The sequence below is a fragment of the Muscardinus avellanarius genome (genome assembly GCF_963383645.1).
Source record: "Muscardinus avellanarius genome assembly, chromosome: 8".
In the NCBI taxonomy this organism is placed as follows: domain Eukaryota; kingdom Metazoa; phylum Chordata; class Mammalia; order Rodentia; family Gliridae; genus Muscardinus; species Muscardinus avellanarius.
The window spans coordinates 102,102,080-102,119,011 of record NC_137794.1 but is presented as its reverse complement, the minus strand read 5'-3'; the positions used below and the strand labels follow the sequence as shown (position 1 = coordinate 102,119,011).

Here is a 16,932-nt window from a genome sequence, read left to right as displayed (position 1 = left end):
CGAATAGATTAAACAGGAAAGTCTTGCCCAAGGAAATGGGCCAAGCATGCTGGAGTGCACAGGCAAGGCCCGGTGTGGAGCGGAGCTGCCCTCTCCAGGGGCCAGGCCTCCCCTCCCCTGCATCTTTTCACCAGCAGTTTAAACGTGAGGGTGTCAGGAAGCCCCTCTGGCTTCGGCTTTCTCATTTTAAACATGGATAACTAGGCACATCACTGAGTCTCTGTGTGGGTTGAATGAGATTATCTGATGGCGTTTTATGATTCTATCTTTATACGAAAATCAACAAATATTATAAAGAGTAATCAAGTCTGTTTTCCACTTCTTTCCATGAGAAGTCTTCATTTCTTTTTGGTATGCTCTCAAGTTAGTGTTTAATGAGAATGTGCCATGCCAGGGATAAGCTCCCCAGTAAAGATTAATGTGCTTAATATGGATTCATTCACACTCTTATTCGGGCTGATTTGTACATTTCACCTTTTTAAATTTTATTCCTTAAAGCTGCTGTGATTTTCCCCTACTCTGGTGTTCATTTTATATCTGAACTCAAACCTCCCTCAACTTAAAATAAATACCGCCATTAGTTCATGAGGAGCTGCCAAGATAAAGGACAAATAGGAAGACCAGGAAAGGCCTTCAACAACCAAGATTGTAAGTTATATGCCTAAGATTTTTTAAAAGGCAAATATGCCAGATCTTCTTAAAGGTTACCCCAATTAAATGCAAAAAGGGAGGGGGGAGCAGCTAAGGTGACTCTAAGTATCTGTGCTGTCAAATTTCAAATTTAACTCCAAAGCCAATGGTTGGAGAAAGAAGAGAGTTCTTTTTTGCCATTGTTGTTGGGGAAGGGAGTTATATATGTGCTAATGAAGATTAACCCAGGGATATTCTACCTCCAAGCTGCACCCCCAGTCCTAGTTTATTTTTATTTTATTTATTTTTATTAAGTGGATGAGAGTCTCATTACTTGCTGAGGCTGGCCTTGAACCTTCGATCACAGGCATGTGCTGCCATGCCCAGCTGAAAGGTGATTTGGGAACAGAGTTCCCAATCTGATCCTGGCATTCCCAGTGCCTAATGGAGTCCCATCGTGCACAAAGTCACACCAGGAAAGCATGGCTTCTCTCCCACTCAGGCTAAGGGAGTCGGCCATGTCGACTAGACTGCCCCTTCAGGAACTAGTCCTCTTCTAGTCTTAGGTACACCTTGAAAGACAAAGACACTTCTATTTCTTCTGCTTTCAGTATCACCCTCTCTTTAATAAAATTCCCTTTCTCCAATACACAGCCAGCTCAATCATAGAATCTCTAAAGGTTAGCTACAAAGGCCCCAGCCTCCCTCATTTTTTTTTTCCACATAAGAAAAGAAAACCTGAAAATAAAATCCTATGGTGAAAATGATTCGCCGTGCTCACCCAGCTGGTGAGCGGCAGCAAGAAGAGTCCACGGGCCCGGCCCTTGATGCTGATTCGTACTGAAAATAGCTGGCCTCATCGTCGCCACTGACTTCATAGATGCCAACAAGGCTCCCCAGCTCACAAATAATACATCCTGCCCTGGCTCACGCAGTCAGAAATTCAGCTGTTGCTTTCTCTTACTTAAGACCTTTTACTTCCTATTAAAATGATAGATAACTAAATTGGTTTAGTCCCTTTCATTATAATGTCAATGAATTTGTCATATCCTCTCCCGAAAGGAGAGTTTAAGTAAAGGAAGAAGTACACAGCTGTTACACTCTAAATCAGTGTATTAATAAGTACATTAACACAACTGTGAACAGGACACAGGTGCCCCTCAGAGTGCTTCCAATCATATGGACCCCTCCTCCTTCTTATGTAAAGGTACGAATTCCTGTTTAAAAGTTTCTACTAGCCGAATGTTGTGGCGCACACTTGTAATCCCAGCATTCGGGAGGCTGAGACAGGAGGATCACAGTTCAGGGACAGACTCCACTACTTAGTGAGGCCCTTCACAACTCAGTGAGACCCTGTTTCAAAATAAAGAATCAAAAATAGGGCTGGCGGTGTAGCTCAGAGGTAGAATGCCCCTGGGTTCAATTCCCAGTGCCACAAAAATAGATAGATAAATAAATAAATAAATAAATAAATAAATAAATAAAAGTCTACCCATTCTTCTCTCCTTTCCCATGTAAATATCTACTGAATGAATGAATAAGTAAATAAATGAAAAAGTATTCCTGCCCTCCAGGGTTCATTCCATTTTTTGCTGTAGGAGTTGTTTTTTTTTTTTTAATTTTATTTTATTGGTGCACTGTATTCATACATCATAGTGGGATACAAACTTTTGTAGACATACATGCACACATCGCCCAGTCAGCCCCCACCCGATACCCACCCCATTCTCTCCCCATCCCTCCTTCCCATGCTTGGCTTAGTGGTTGACATCTAGTATTATAGCAATTTATCCAAAATTAAAAATGATAATCTCACATAACAGTTTCATTTGTCTGATACCAAGCGTTTGATGATTTAAAGATAGCATTTCAATATTTCTTTTTGCTTTCTTTCTTACTAGAGCATATTTTTTTCTGTTTTTTTAGGTGAAACTATCATATATTTATATATTTATTTTTCAGAAAAAAATCTATCCTAATATGGAATATGAATTCTAGATACCCAAAACGATCTTGAAAAAGAACAAAGCTAGCAGATATATATTTTCTGATTTCAAACCATATAAAGCTACAATAATTGAAACAGTGTAGTACTGTTCTAAAGGCAGATATATAGACCATTGGAGTTAAATACAAGCCTAGAGCTAAATTCTTCCCTATATTGTCGAGTTATTTTTGACAAGGTTTCCACGAACATTTGGTGGTGGAAATAATAATCTTTTAACTAAATATTGTTGAAAAATAATAATTACATGGAAAAGAATAAAATTGGACCTTTACCTAATCCCATATACAAGTATTAACTCAAAATAGATAAAAGACCTAAATATAAATCTTAAGACTATAAACTTTTAGGAGAAAATCTGGGTCATAAAACCTCACAACATTGAAATTGGCAATGATTTCTTGGATATGATTTCAATGGCACAGGCAACAGAAGAATATACAAACTCCCTAAAAAATAAAAGAAAATATTGTATATCCAAAGACAATGTAAACAGAGTTAAAAGTTACTAATAGAATTGGATAAAATATTTCCAAATGCTATATCTGAAGGTATATTAATATTCCATCTAGGAATCCTAAAAATTAACAACAATAAAGGCAAACAATACAACTTAGAGATAGGTAAAAGACTAACATAAATAATGAATCTCCACAGATAACCAATCTTAGTTGTCTGTTGGATGGAAACTCTTGTTTCTCTGGTTCTGGTGAGTGTTACCTATTTCTTCTTTGTAGTTAATCTCTTTGAGTATTTTCTCTAGCGCTGGTTTTGAAGACATAAATTCCTTCAGTTTCTGTTTGTCATGGAAGCTTCTTATTTCTCCATCTAATTTGATAGAAAGTTTTGCTGGATAGGAAATTTTTGGCTGGAAGTTGTTTTCTTTCAGAGTTTGGAATATGTTACTCCAAGCCCTTCTGGCTCTCATGACTTGGTTTGGGAAGTCTGGAGTGATTCTAATTGGTTTGCCTCTGAATGTCAGTTGGCCCTTTGTTTTTGTTGCCTTTAAGATTCTCTGCTTGGCTTCCACATTGGTCATTTTGACAATTATATGGCGTGGGGATCCTCTTCTCCGATCCTGTCTAAAGGGAGTTCTATAAGTTTCCTGGATCTGTGTATCAACCTCTTGCTCTATATTTGGAAAATTTTCTGCTATTACTTCCTTGAAGAGATTGTTGATCCCTTTGGTATCACTTTCTTTTCCCTCCTCTATTCCAATTATTCTTAGTTTAGCTCTCTTAAGATGGGCCCATATTTCTTCAATATCAGATTCCTGCTGTTGGATATCTTTTTCTAGATTAGAAACTATGCATTCATTTTTGGATTGCTCATCTTCTAAGAGCGAGATTCTGTTCTCCATGTGGTCTAATCGGTTGTTTGTGCTTTGAATTGAGGCCTTTACTTCATTAATTGCATCCTTTATCTCTTTTTGGCTCTCTCTGAGTTCTTTTCGAAGCACCTCTATTATTTCTACAGTTATTTTCCTGATTTGATCTTCTAGAAATCTCTGATTTTCTGTTTTATCAGGTTCTGATGTTGTGGGGTTGTGCACATTCATTACTCCAGTGTTATTCCTCTTTCCCATGATTTCGGAGGTTTGTGCCTTCTCTGGGTTCTTCCCTTGGGTCACTATGGCTTCACTTAAGGTGCTCTGGATCTCGAGTCTGTATTATCTCAGACCCCACTACTCCTTTACTGGGTTGTATCACAGAGTCTCCGACCCAGGGAGTCGATAGAGACTGCTTTAAACTATGGGGGGTGCCAGGTTGCACGTTCTCCTATGGTGTGATATCTCTGCCACCACCACTCCCTCACTGGGTCAAGTCCCAGGAGGCCCAATACTGCGATTTCTCCTCTGTGGCCCGCAATTTGACTCACTGTTCTTGAGTACGCAGATGTAGCTGTACTGGACTCGGTGAATTCACTGCTGCTGCCGCCGCTGGTGGCAATATGGCGCCTCTGCCACGCCCTCGGCCATGAGGCTGGCGTATTTTTTCTTCTCTGGTTTTGATTTCCACTCTGAATCCCTGCAGCGTGTGCTGAGCTCAGCCACTGGGAGCTTTAAATGCTGTCTGCACCGAAAGATCCCGCCTGGCTGTTCCGCAGCGGCTCACCTGGCTTGCTGTAGCCGTCCGCTGAGTTCGCCGCTGCCGCCGGCAGTATGGCGCTGCTGCCGCGTCCTCGGGCGCGTGTGTCTCCTCTGTGGCCCTGAGCTCTGTTCTCAGTCCGCTTTCTCTCTGGAGCCTGGTGGGTTTTTTTGTTTTTCTGGTGATGGTGTTTTCTGGCTATGAAAGGCGCTCTTTTTGTGGTAATGGAGATTGGTTGTTAGCGGGACTCTTAAGCCCCACTTTTCTCGGTCGCCATCTTCCCGGCTTCTGCTGTAGGAGTTTTTAAGGAAAGACTCTACATTGACAACTCCCCCCCCCATCATAAAATGATGTTTTAGAGTCTAATCTACACTCAGGTCTCGTCCTTTTTGCTAAGCTTTTACTCGGCTTCCAAAAACAGACTTCCAAAATGCCAGTGCTAACAAAGAAAAACCTGGTGAGGATTCATTGGCCTGAACTGTGAAGCCAAGACAGGAATCTGGGCTTTAGTTCCTTGTTCTATCAAGACTTGCGCGAGCCTGTCGCCCTGAATCTTATCTGCAGATAGAGAAGTACGCACCCCTTGCCAGCATGAGCAGGCATTTCCACTCCCCAAGAAATGAACGACGCCTCTGCAATAAAGCAGTAACCTCGTACATGCTGGAAACCGAAAACTACAGAGGAGAGTGACAGTAACCTGTGATTGGCTCCTTTGCGGAGTCCCACCGCCCAGGCATCTGTGCTGTATTTCATGACAACTTCCTTTTTGTTCCCAAGTTCAAAGGACTGTGTGGTTATAATTCATAACCACAAAAAAGAACTATAACTTCAAGTTGACGACGAAAGAACAGGCTTCAGTGCTGGCAGAGGCAAGTTACATTCGTGTACTTAATTTGGAGTGTGTGTTTCTGGAATGCACATCACTAGACTGCCCTAAAGGACCAGCTTCTGTCTTTCTCACTCAGCAGTCTGGCCCAGGACAGTCTGAGTCTGCTAGGGTTGATATAACACAATATACTACAGATAAGGCTGAAGCAACAAACATTTATTTCTCACAATCCCGGAGGCCAGAAGTCCAAGATCAGGGTGCCAGCATGGCCGGGTTCTTGGTGAGGGCCTCTTGGAGGTCAGATGTGGCCGACTTCTTGCCTCCCACATCAGAGAGAGAGTGAGCACTGATCCCTTCACCCCCTTACAAGGGCACTGAGCCTTTTCTCACCTAACATTAATCACCTCCCTAAAGCTCCACCTCCCAACACTGTCACCCTGGGGGTTAGTATTTCAACCTCTGGATTTTAAGGGGACACAGTCAGCGGGTAGCAGAGACCTGCGAGCAGCTGGAAGAGAGAGAATAATTCTGGCCACAAGGACACACAAATTCTGCCTTTATTCTGTAGTGAGGGCAGGATACCTCACTAGAAATGCTAGAAAGAGCAGAGGAGCTTCCCAGAGGAGACAGTACCCAGCACCAGCCTGACCCAGGTAAGAGGCAACAGGTAAGGAGGTGGGGGATGAGGAGAGGTGATGCTGGCTGAGGTGATGTTCTTGCTGACCTACACTGGGGTCTCAGTTGAGAACTGAGGAGGTAGGATGAGGGGCAGGGGCAACCACTCCAGAGACGCGGGCAGGGCAGACCCCTGGGCCACGTTGCCTGGTAGGTTGCTCACGCTCTGTCTTAAAGGCTGAAAGCGAACAAGATCCTACTTGGATTTTAGGGAACACTCAGGTAGCACTGTGGAGGTGCCTTTCCTGAGTCACCATGACCAGGGGAACCTGGAGGTGACGGCAGCCTCTGGTCCCACCCCGAAAACCAGGGCAGGCGGCCTCTGGCCCCGGGCTGTGGCACAAGCTCTCTTTACCTCAGTTTCTTCACTCTGCAGAGAGTCTGTGAGGATCACATGAGATCTCTTGAAGGACAGGCTGGATCGTAAAAACATAATACACGGGGCTGTCATGAGCCAAGACAGCATCGTGGCTACGTGAGTTTGGAATCAGTGTAACCTTAGATAAGGACAAGCAGCAACTTCTCTGATCTCAGATTCTTCTATATAATAAAGAAATGAAAAGCACACCACCCACTTCACAGAGAGTAACTGCAAAGACTGAAGGCATGGAATGACATGCTTAAGTCACCTGGTCCTTGCCTGAGAGCCCAATTAGTGGCAGCAGCAGCAGGGAGCAGAGGGGTGCTAGTTGTGCTAATAACTTGAAGGAAAGTTGGCCCAGTGGCTAGTCCTGTAACACAGGTGAGAATTATAAGATGCTGGACTAAAGCAATGGCTGAGACAACTCAAGGAATCAGATTCCAGAGCTCTGAGGAGCAAGAATCAAGAGGACTTCATGACTATTGGGTGTGACCAGCCTGGGAGAGGCGAGAGATAAGGATGCCACATATTTGCTGAAACTACTGTGAACAGCAGCACTTGCCACACACCAAGAGAATTACAGAAGAGGAGCGGGTCTGCAGAGCAAGATAAGAAACTCATTCTCAGACTGCTTGACTATCAGGTTCCCTGGAGCATCTAGTGGAGCTGTCCATTGCAAAGTGCTCTGCACGTGGCTGGTTCTCAGAAAACAGACCAGGGCTAAAAATATAGGTTAGGAAGTTGTTAGCAGATGGGCAGAACTGAAGCCATGGAAAGAGATTCACACCACCCAGAAGGAACATGCGGGAGGAGAGAGAGAGAGAGAGAGAGAGAGAGAGAAGAAGAAGAAGAAGAAGAAGAAGAAGAAGAAGAAGAAGAAGAAGAAGAAGAAGAAGAAGAAGAAGAAGAGGAGGAGGAGGAGGAGGAGGAGGAGGAGGAGGAGGAGGAGGAGGAGGAGGAGGAGGAGGAGGAGGAGGAGGAGGAGGAGAGGACCAAAGACAGACCCTGGGAAATGTGAGCACTGCAGAGGCAGGCATAGAGAGAAAGGAGGCTGGGAACCATCAGAAGCCAAGAGGCAAGGGAAGGAAATGGTGAGCTTCCTAATGGTGTGGAAAATCAGATCAGAGAAGGACCTGCATAATTTTCTGGATTGAGAGAAAGAAGTTTTTAAGGTAGCGTTGGTGTGAGCTGACATCAGATTATAGTAGAAAAAGGAGGCATGTGTCAGGGATGGAGACAGAGCTTCTAGAAAAAAAACATGTCAAGAGAAGGAGAAAAGCAACAGTAGTATAAGAGAGAGGAAAGGAAGCATTTCTTGGAAGAGAGTGATGGTGGTGGTGGTTCTGTTTAGAAGAGAAAGACTTCGGTTATGTGCTGAATTGAAGGAGCCACGGGAAGGGAGGTTGACAGGACAGATAAAAAGAACATGATGATGGAGCTGCCTGGCGGACCAGACGGGAGGAGGCTTCCAAGACATAGAGCATGGGAGACAACAGGAAAGTGCCTGGAAAAAAATACTCTTTTTAGGGGAAGGGTGATAATAGCCAAGTGTAAAAAATAAGAGACAAGAGAAGAAACAAGAAAATAAAATCATGCAGACAAAGCTCAGATCACCTGGAAAACAAAACAATTCAGACCACGTTGCTCCCACCACCTAGAAAGAGAAGACTTCCTGGAGAAGAGCCAAGGGTTGGACAAGGTGCTGTGCAGGCTGGGAGGAAGACAGAAGATACTCGAAGCAAACATCAGAAATTAGCTAGCAGAGAAAACCAGTGAGGCATGGTGGAGGTGCCACCGAGCAAAGGTGGTAGGAAACTCAGGGGAAGTTGGATTTCCAAAATCATTCTCTTGATCTTAATTTAAAAACCAGTTGCCTACCACTACCACCTTTTAATTCCTGTTTGGAGCCGTAAGTCAATAGAAGTATATTTTTCTTTTTCTTCTTTTTTTTTTTTTTTTGTAGTACTGGGGTTCCTGGAAGCTCTTCTACCTCTGGGCTACACTCCCAGACCTATTTTTACATTTTCATTTTGGAAACAGGGTCTCCTAAGCCAGCACGCGCGGCTGGCTTCGAACCTGCGCGATCCTCCTGTCTCTGCCTCCCAAGCGCGGGGATTACAAACGTGCGCCACCACGCCCGGCATAGAAGTATATTTTTCAACAAAGCTGAAACAAAACAGTATTGATGTCAGAGTATGATATGAGTTAGAGTAACAAAGGAGCAGATTGATTTTTTTCTTAGCCACATCTATGATAAAGAAACACCACCTTGCCAAGCGTGATGGCGCACACTTGTAATCCCCGCACTTGGGAGGCGGAGACAGGAGGATCGCGCAGGTTCGAAGTCAGCTGCGCTGGCTTAAGAGACCCTGTTTCCAAATAAAAAAGTATAAAAATAGCGTAGCCCGGAGGTAGAAGGGCTTCCAGGAACCCTAGTACCACCAAAAAAAAAAAAAAAAGAAAGAAAGAAAGAAAGAAAGAAACACCACCAACTAATTTAAATTTAAAACATAAATGACTCTGGAAACATTTTATGAAGACTGACCAACCCTTTTTCATCCATTCAAATAAATCCTTAAAGGCTGAAGAAATATGCAAATACGAGGGACATATACAATGAAAATTAAGATGGTTCTGCTTTCCAATTGTTAAATCCACCAAAACACCAAGCATGGTGGAGGCTCTAGGAAAACAAGGAATGATTTTGAGCCCATTCTCCCAAGTTCAAGTTCACACGCACAGTATCTCTGACTCCAAGATACCCACACATCATCCTTCACCAAAGCCTAGCACACAATTGATATGAACATCTCGTTTCCTTTCCCCTCCCAACACCATAGAGAATAACTAAGAGTGGCCGGTGATGGCTCCAACAGCAGCACCAACCACACACCTACTCTTCTTCCATCTAGTAATGGACTCCAAGGCGAGCCCCTTGAACATGTGAAGAAGATGCTAAGAAAATTTCCCAATCCCACACACCCCCGAATGAGGGGCCACAGTGCAAACCCAAGCTCATCCATTCAGAACAAATATTCCTAACCACCGCCGCACTCACTCTGAATCTCCCTAACCATTGCTTCAAAGGGAACTAAGTGCAGCTTTCTTTTCTTCCTTTGGCAAGTTATCCTCCTTTAATCAACAGCTTCAGTTATTCCTTAGTACTTTATAGATTGAGTTTATGGAGATTTCAAAAACAAAGCAGTTTTCTGGAAAAGTTTGTACGTACATACCTAAACAAACGAGGATTTGCCAAAATAACTGTTTCAAGCAGCAGTTCTGCCTTCCAGCTGAGACACTAACAAACAGCAAAGCAGGCTGAATTGATACTGTCGAGTAGGAAACCATATACAAAGCAAGGGCTGGAGTTTAAAATGAGAGGCCTCATCTGGGCACAAGAACAAAACCACTGCGGGTGGTGTGCCCACAGGCGCTACCAGGCAACCTAGCAGCTACGACAGCAGCTTCGGGGAAGAGGCAAATTAGGGAGAGAACAGAGATGCCAGCTCTGCCCCTGTACCCACCGCAGCCTGGCCACAGCCCTGCTCTGCCATATCCCACCGAAGGGCCCTGGTGTGACTTCTTCACTCCCCCGTGCCCCTGTTTTCAAATCTAAAAAAAAAAAAAAAAATGATGCTATCAGAGTTTCTTACTAGGCTTGAATGAACCTTTCCCAACATATAGACAGTATCCATCAAAGTCAGCTAATGCTGTTACCTTTGCTTGGGCCTTTCCGTTTACAAAATAGTATTTTTTTTATTTTTTTATTTTTTTATTTTTGGTGGTACTGGGGTTCCTGGAAGCCCTTCTACCTCCGGGCTACACTCCCAGACCTATTTTTACATTTTCATTTGGAAACAGGGTCTCCTAAGCCAGCGCGCGCGGCTGGCTTCGAACCTGCGCGATCCTCCTGTCTCTGCCTCCCAAGCGCGGGGATTACAAGCGTGCGTCACCACGCCCGGCTACAAAATAGTATTTTTTTTTTATGTGTTCTGAAATCGACTTGAAGGTCACAACCAGCATTTTTGGAAAACGAAACAGAATAGAATGCTATATTCAAATATTCAAGAAGTCATGGCTTAGATGATTGTAATTTTTTTTCTAAAGCATACATGGTTAGATTATCTTGTACCTGTGAACCTCTGTTTCTAAACATCCACATGCCTGTGTATGTATCAGGCAGCAATCTAAAGGGCTTTTCTTTCTGTGTCACCATGAAAAACTCAGAACACATTGTTTTATAGGATGAGGATGAAGAAGAGTTGAGGAAGACTTGAAGGTATAACAAGCCAGAAATCCCTCTTTAAAAAGCAGGCATCTACAACAAAAGGAAGGCCCAAATGGACAGTCAGAATAACACAGCCATGATCCTAGCCACACTAGACTTTATGGCTAGACTGACTGCTACTGGCATTTCTCAATAATTTTAGTTTAGCAACATTCTATTTCCAAAGCAAACTAAACCTCAAAACTGGAAGTACAGATGTTATCTTGATACTGGGCAAGATTTAAAAATTAATATGACTTATCCAGTAAATCATCTTGCAATACTTGTCAGAGCAGACATTATGCCAGATTTCAAATGCTCTTAAAAAAAGAGTCAGGGTTTGGAAGAGATGTGAAAATGTCTTAAAACAGAAATCCTTACATATGGATATAAATTTAACCTAACAATTCCATTACAACCAAATTCCTAACTAAAAATTTCACTAACTGTACAAGCCTTCCCACAAGAAGATGAAATGAAAAAGAACTATATACACAGAGCTAATCATTTGGGATTTAATAAAAATGTTTATATATGTATCCAAAAGGTTGTGTGATTCCTTTTGGTATGCCTGCTATGTTTAACAATGTCACCTTGGACTGGATAAAAGGGGCCACAGCTCAGGGATCCACTCCTGCCCCACCCACCCTTCTGAAGACTTCCTGGGACCCACCTGCCTGGAATCAATATCCCTCCACCTTGGTTTTAGGCTATGCCCCAGGTCCCCAGAGCTCCCTCATCAAACACAGCTTCCTGCATGAGCAGGCTCCTCCCAGAGCTGGTGTGGGCCAGAGGCATGGTCATTGAGGGCCAGGCAGCTGGACACAATACCTCACCAGGTGGGGGGAGGGGGCAACCCAAGGAGAAGACACCTGAGCCAGGGATCGATTCCCCAACTGTATTCTGGCTCAGAGCTCTGCAAAGTCCAACAACTCAAAATTCAAAGCTAGCCTTCCAGGCCATTATGAAGATACACAATTGTCACTCGGACGTGTTGGCACACACTTATAATCTCAGCATTCGGGAGGCTGAGACCGGAGGATCACGGTTCGCTGACAGCCTCAGCTACTTAGTGAGGCCCTCTGCAACTCAGTGAGACCCGGTTTCAAAATAAATATAAATAAAAATATAAATAAATATAAATAATATAAATAAAAATAGGGCAGGGGGTGTAGCTCGGAGGTCGAATGCCTCTGGGTTCCATCCCCAGACCCGCAAAAAAAAAAAAAAAAAAAAAAATTTATATAGATGCCTGTTCACTTATTCAGTAGGTTTTAAGTACTGAGACGCACGTGGGCCTCCTTTGTTCTTTTGCAAGGGATCCTGCAAAGTTATAAGCAGGCTTGGCATTAGCGTGGGGGCCTCAGAGTCATGCAGCCCAGGTCCAGTCCTCCCCCACTCCCAGCCCACTCCTCAGCCATGTGGTCTTGGAAAAACTTCATAACTTTCTATAAGTCTCAGTGTCCTTGTCTGTCAAACAAGGATAGTAAGAGCACCCCTATCAAAGGGTGGTTGGAAAGGCTCAATTAATTACTGCAGAATTAGAACCGTACTTGGCACACAAGTACTGTGTCTCAGCACACAACTGTGTCCATTGCATTTTTCTTTAAACAAAACTGACCGACCCCTACAATCTTCCAGATTAAACCACAGCTGGGTCTGTGCATTTCTTCTGTTCCATTCCTTCCTCATTTTAAACATCTTGCTTTATGCCACTCCCAAAGAAAATCATTTTCTAACCTGAAAAGGACAAGTCATCTATCAAACTGTTGCCCTGTCTGGTACAAGTTCTTCTGAAATTAAATGTATGCTCACCTCCCACCCTAAGAATTCAGCAGATAACTCAGGCCTTTGGCCAGTGTAAAGCTTGAAGTCTGGCAAATTGGCTTTCTGTGTCAACTTCATGCAATAAACATTTGAGACTCTCACCAATTTTAAATGTAAAAAGGGGGCTTCCTGGCCTTCATATTCATGGGGTTCGGAGTGATAGCCAGAGTAGGTCCAGGGGCCAAAATATTTGGAGGCAATCAGTAAGGACAGGGAAAAAAACTAAAGCTAAAATTAGATCTCTAGCAGTGGAGAAATAGGAAGAGATCATCCTTTATTTGGCTGTTTATTAGTCCACATTTATTTTATTATCAAGTTAAGGTACGCCATCAGCACGGTAATTACAAATTGCCCACAGCCTTCTCAACAATGTGTGCCCCTTCATTCTACAAAGATTGAACAAACAATCTGCCAAGAAATACTCGCCACGTGTTAATGGCATACGGGGCATCTTGTGTTATCTCACCACAAAAGCCTCTCTTTCAAACGTCTCGCTGATGGCTATGAGTTGAAGGTCTCAAACCCAAGAGGAAAAGTGCAAGGAAGCATGCCAAGGTCATGTTTATTCTTTAAAATACATGACCTTAAACCGACATGGTCAATATGGTGAACATTCAACCTCCATTTTCCCCAACTCCTATCAAGAATTTTTAAAATATATAATTTATCTAAGTGAATGGAACTCTTTCTAGTTCCCCACGCTGCATCCAATGAAGCATTGTTAATTTCAACAATAGTTTTTTCTATTAACTCAGATTTTCTCCAAACCCAAAATGGAGTATAAAGGCCAGAGGAAATAAATGAAAATTAACTGGAGTCTACAGAGGCAAGACTGAGCACATCTCTTCATACAACACAAATTCCATCTAAATCAAATATACTGTTTCTTTAAGGAGTTTCGCCAACTTCCTGGGAAAAAAATCCCATGAATACTTTTTATTTTTGCCAGTTTTCATTTGGGCAATTTAATTGGCATTTTGTAAGAGTGGGGCCAGAGAAACAATATTTTTTACAAGCTCATTAGTTATACAGCCAGGCTTCATTATATCAAAATCATTCATCGGTAGTCAGCAATGAGAATGCTGTTTCTTTGTGCAATGAGGATGTTAAAGAAAATGTGTATTCACAATAAGCCCTAAAATGTGTGAAATTCAAACTGCCCAACATTGGCGGGGAAGCCAGGGGGTGCCATCCGGCTTTCACTGTTGCTGAGGATAGATGCAAATCTAGCTTTAACTTAGAAGCCATATCTTTAATTATTAATCCCCTTCCATACTTTCGCCCTTGCCAAACTCCAGTCCTGTGAGAGAAGCGAATGTTTCATTCACAATCTTCCATGTTAAAGGCTCTCGTGGGAGACCATTTGGCTTCAGTCATTTTCCAACATGTGCTTGTTATAGTTTATTTTAAATAGCTCTCCCTACATACCTGTGGCTAATCTTAGCAGCGAACTAGAGAAAGCCGTGACCTAGCTCAGGGTAGCGAGGCGCTGGGTGCCCCAGCTGGAGGGCCCTGGGCATCCATCCACACACCACGCGCCGAGGCACCCTTGGGCGTAGGGGGGCAATTCTCACTCTGTGCCCATCTCTGAGAGAGCCTTCAGAAGCTGCTTCAACAAAGCCCGACGCTTGTAGCTTGGGGAATGCAAGAACAGATGCAGGGGGACACGCTCCGGGGCTGGCTGGAAAAGGAAAAGTGTGTCTCGTGGTTTTGAGATGGATTTCAGAAACCGGGTGTCCTCTGAGAGCCTCAGAAACTCTCCTGTCTGTTCTGCAGCTTAAGGTCCCTTCCTTGCTTCCTCTCCACCAAAACCCGGGCTGCCCCTCTGGGGCTGAGGTCCCCCCACCAGGCACAGCTGGAGCGCGCGCCTCGGAGCCCCACCTGGTGCTCCTGCTGGAGCAGAAAAGCCCTGGGCTGCGCAGGGCCAGGCACAGGGTCCCTGGCTCCCGCCACGCACCAGGCAGGGCGCCCGAGCTCCGGGCCGCTGAGCCCTGCGTGCAGCCAGGACGCCCCGGGTGGAGACCCCCGAGCCGCGCCCGCCCGGCCCTGCGCCCTACCTCGCAGCCGTACAGCTGCCCCAGCTGCTCCACGATCCACTCCTCCAGCACCAGCCGCTTGCGGAGCTCCTTGCGGTCGTATTTGACCGTCACTTTTCCTTGCTGGTGGCGCCGCTGCTGCTGCACCTGGCCGGCCGCGGGGGGCGCGGGCGCGGAGTCCTCCCGGGAGGAGCCCGGGCTGCCGCCGGCGCCGCCGCGGGGGCTCTGGAAGAAAACCCGCGCGCCGCCGCCCCCCGCGCCGCCGGCCGCCTCGCTGCTGCCCGTCACCACCGACATGGCCCCGCGCAGGAGGGACCCGATCGCCGCCCAGGAGGGCCGGGCGCAGCGCCCCCGCCGCTACCACCGCGCGCCCGGCAGCCGCATGCGAGGCGAGGCGGGCGCCGCACCTGCTCCGCGCACCCGCCGCTCCTCCCCGGGGCGGGAGGGGGAGGAGGCCCGCGCAGGGCGGGGACCTGGCGCCTGCCCTGCCGGGGAGGTGGCCGCGGGCGTGGGATCGCGGGCGGAGGCGGGCGGTGGGCGGTGGGCGGTGGGCGGTGGGCAGGCAACGGGGACCTGGCTTGGTCTGCGTGCCAAGAGAGTCCCGGACGCGCTCGCGTCCTGGTCTTTGGGCTTGGAGACCTGGGGGATTGCGCTTTTGCTGGGGAGACCTCAAACCCTCTGGTCCCTTGCTGCCCCCAGCCGGGGACCGCGCTGCCCGCACCCCGGGATGTCTTGCTGCCCCTCCGTCTCCAGGGAGGACGGAGAGTGTCTGTCTCCTCCCTCGGCCCCGCCCCGCGACTCCAAACACACATTCCTATTCACGCCACGACGAATGCCACTTCCTCCCTGGGATTGAGAAGAAAATTGATGGGGAGATGTTTGTACAGACAACCACCACGCCTGGAGAATTATTTCCAGAGCAGTTTCTCTTCCCTTACCAACCATCTGTTTAATCATAGGCAGGGCACAAAGGCATCTTTCTAACTACGGCTTGCTGGATGCAGGGGCTGGGGGCGGGGGGGGGGGGGGGTAGGGACATTCCGACCACGTGCAGACGATAAGGATTTCTCTGAGTCGAGAATTTGCTGGATTCACAGATTCAATTTGCCTTCCCTGCTCAATACCAGTTCCAAACAAGCTCTTATTACTCAGGAAAGTAGCTGCATTGACTAACTCTACTTGAAAAACATCATGCAACCAAACAGAATTGCGAGTCAATGAGCTTATTATAAGATTTAGGGCAAAGAGGTGGAGAGGAAAGTTATAAACAGAAAACTGCGTGTGTGTGTGTGTGTGTGTGTGTGTGTGTGTGTGTGTGTGTGTGTGTGTGTGTGTAAAATTACAGGGAGACACTAACCTATTTCTGCTGTATGTTAACAATACATTTCTGTTCTGGCTACTGGAAAAAAAACCCACAAAGACGGTCAAATACAAGGGAGTAGCTTTTTAGGATTTTTTTTCTTTTTAAAGCTGGCAAAAGTTACTTGCAGCAACTCTCAAAGAAGTCTCTCAGAAGTAAAATAGACAACCGAGTGAATTTCCTCTGAATGCTCTCTGTGATGGGAAGGATTGCGTGTGAGACACTACAGCAGCAGATATAGAGTCGTGGAAAATAAAAGTAACCAGTTGGCCAGATTCGGCCCCACACTGGTGTCAGGTCTGCTCCACCCAGACTTAGGATTGCTTTGTTCCCTCTGTTGGGGACAAAGCCAGGGCCCAAGTTGGGGTTTTCCCAAAGTGTTCCTTGCCTGCAGCACATCATAAGGACAGGTCGGGCCTTGAAGAGTGTAAGAGAAAAAGATCAAACAGAACTGTGTGAAACAGGCCAAATGGTGTTGGCCACGGACTCCATAACTAGAAGAAGGTCAAAGTGAGAAGATCTGATCTCTGCCTCAAAGAGGAGGCCAGATGTCTTTAGACGGCGAATTTTCCTGCAAATCTATCAAGAACAAGAGAAATGAGTTGTTATGACTGGACCCTAGAGACTGATGACCGTCATCCATGTCATCCACCCCCATCTGCTTTCTAGGACGAATCATCTTAAACCCTGAACCCATGGCCAGGAGGGCGAGCACCTCTGCCAAACGGAACTCTGTCTGCAAGGAGGAGACAGAGCGGTAATCAGGGCAGTGTGCCCTCACAGGGAGTGAGCTGTCTCCCCCAGACAGCTGGCACCTCGCCACGCTGACTAGTACTGGCTTGAACCAACGTCACT

The 16,932-nt window shown here is 45.7% G+C and overlaps 1 protein-coding gene across 1 annotated transcript in view; it reads right to left on the bottom strand.

Moving 5' to 3' along the window:
* The window catches only part of PPP1R14C (protein phosphatase 1 regulatory inhibitor subunit 14C), a gene marked incomplete at both ends in the record, with an annotated part of 99,081 nt that extends 84,067 nt beyond the window's left edge, over positions 1-15,014 (bottom strand). Inside the window, one exon of the mRNA XM_080700389.1 lies at positions 14,739-15,014. Within this exon, the coding sequence (XP_080556515.1) occupies positions 14,739-15,014 (276 nt within the window). The remainder of the gene's footprint in view (positions 1-14,738) is intronic.
* Between the last annotated feature and the right edge of the window lie 1,918 nt (positions 15,015-16,932).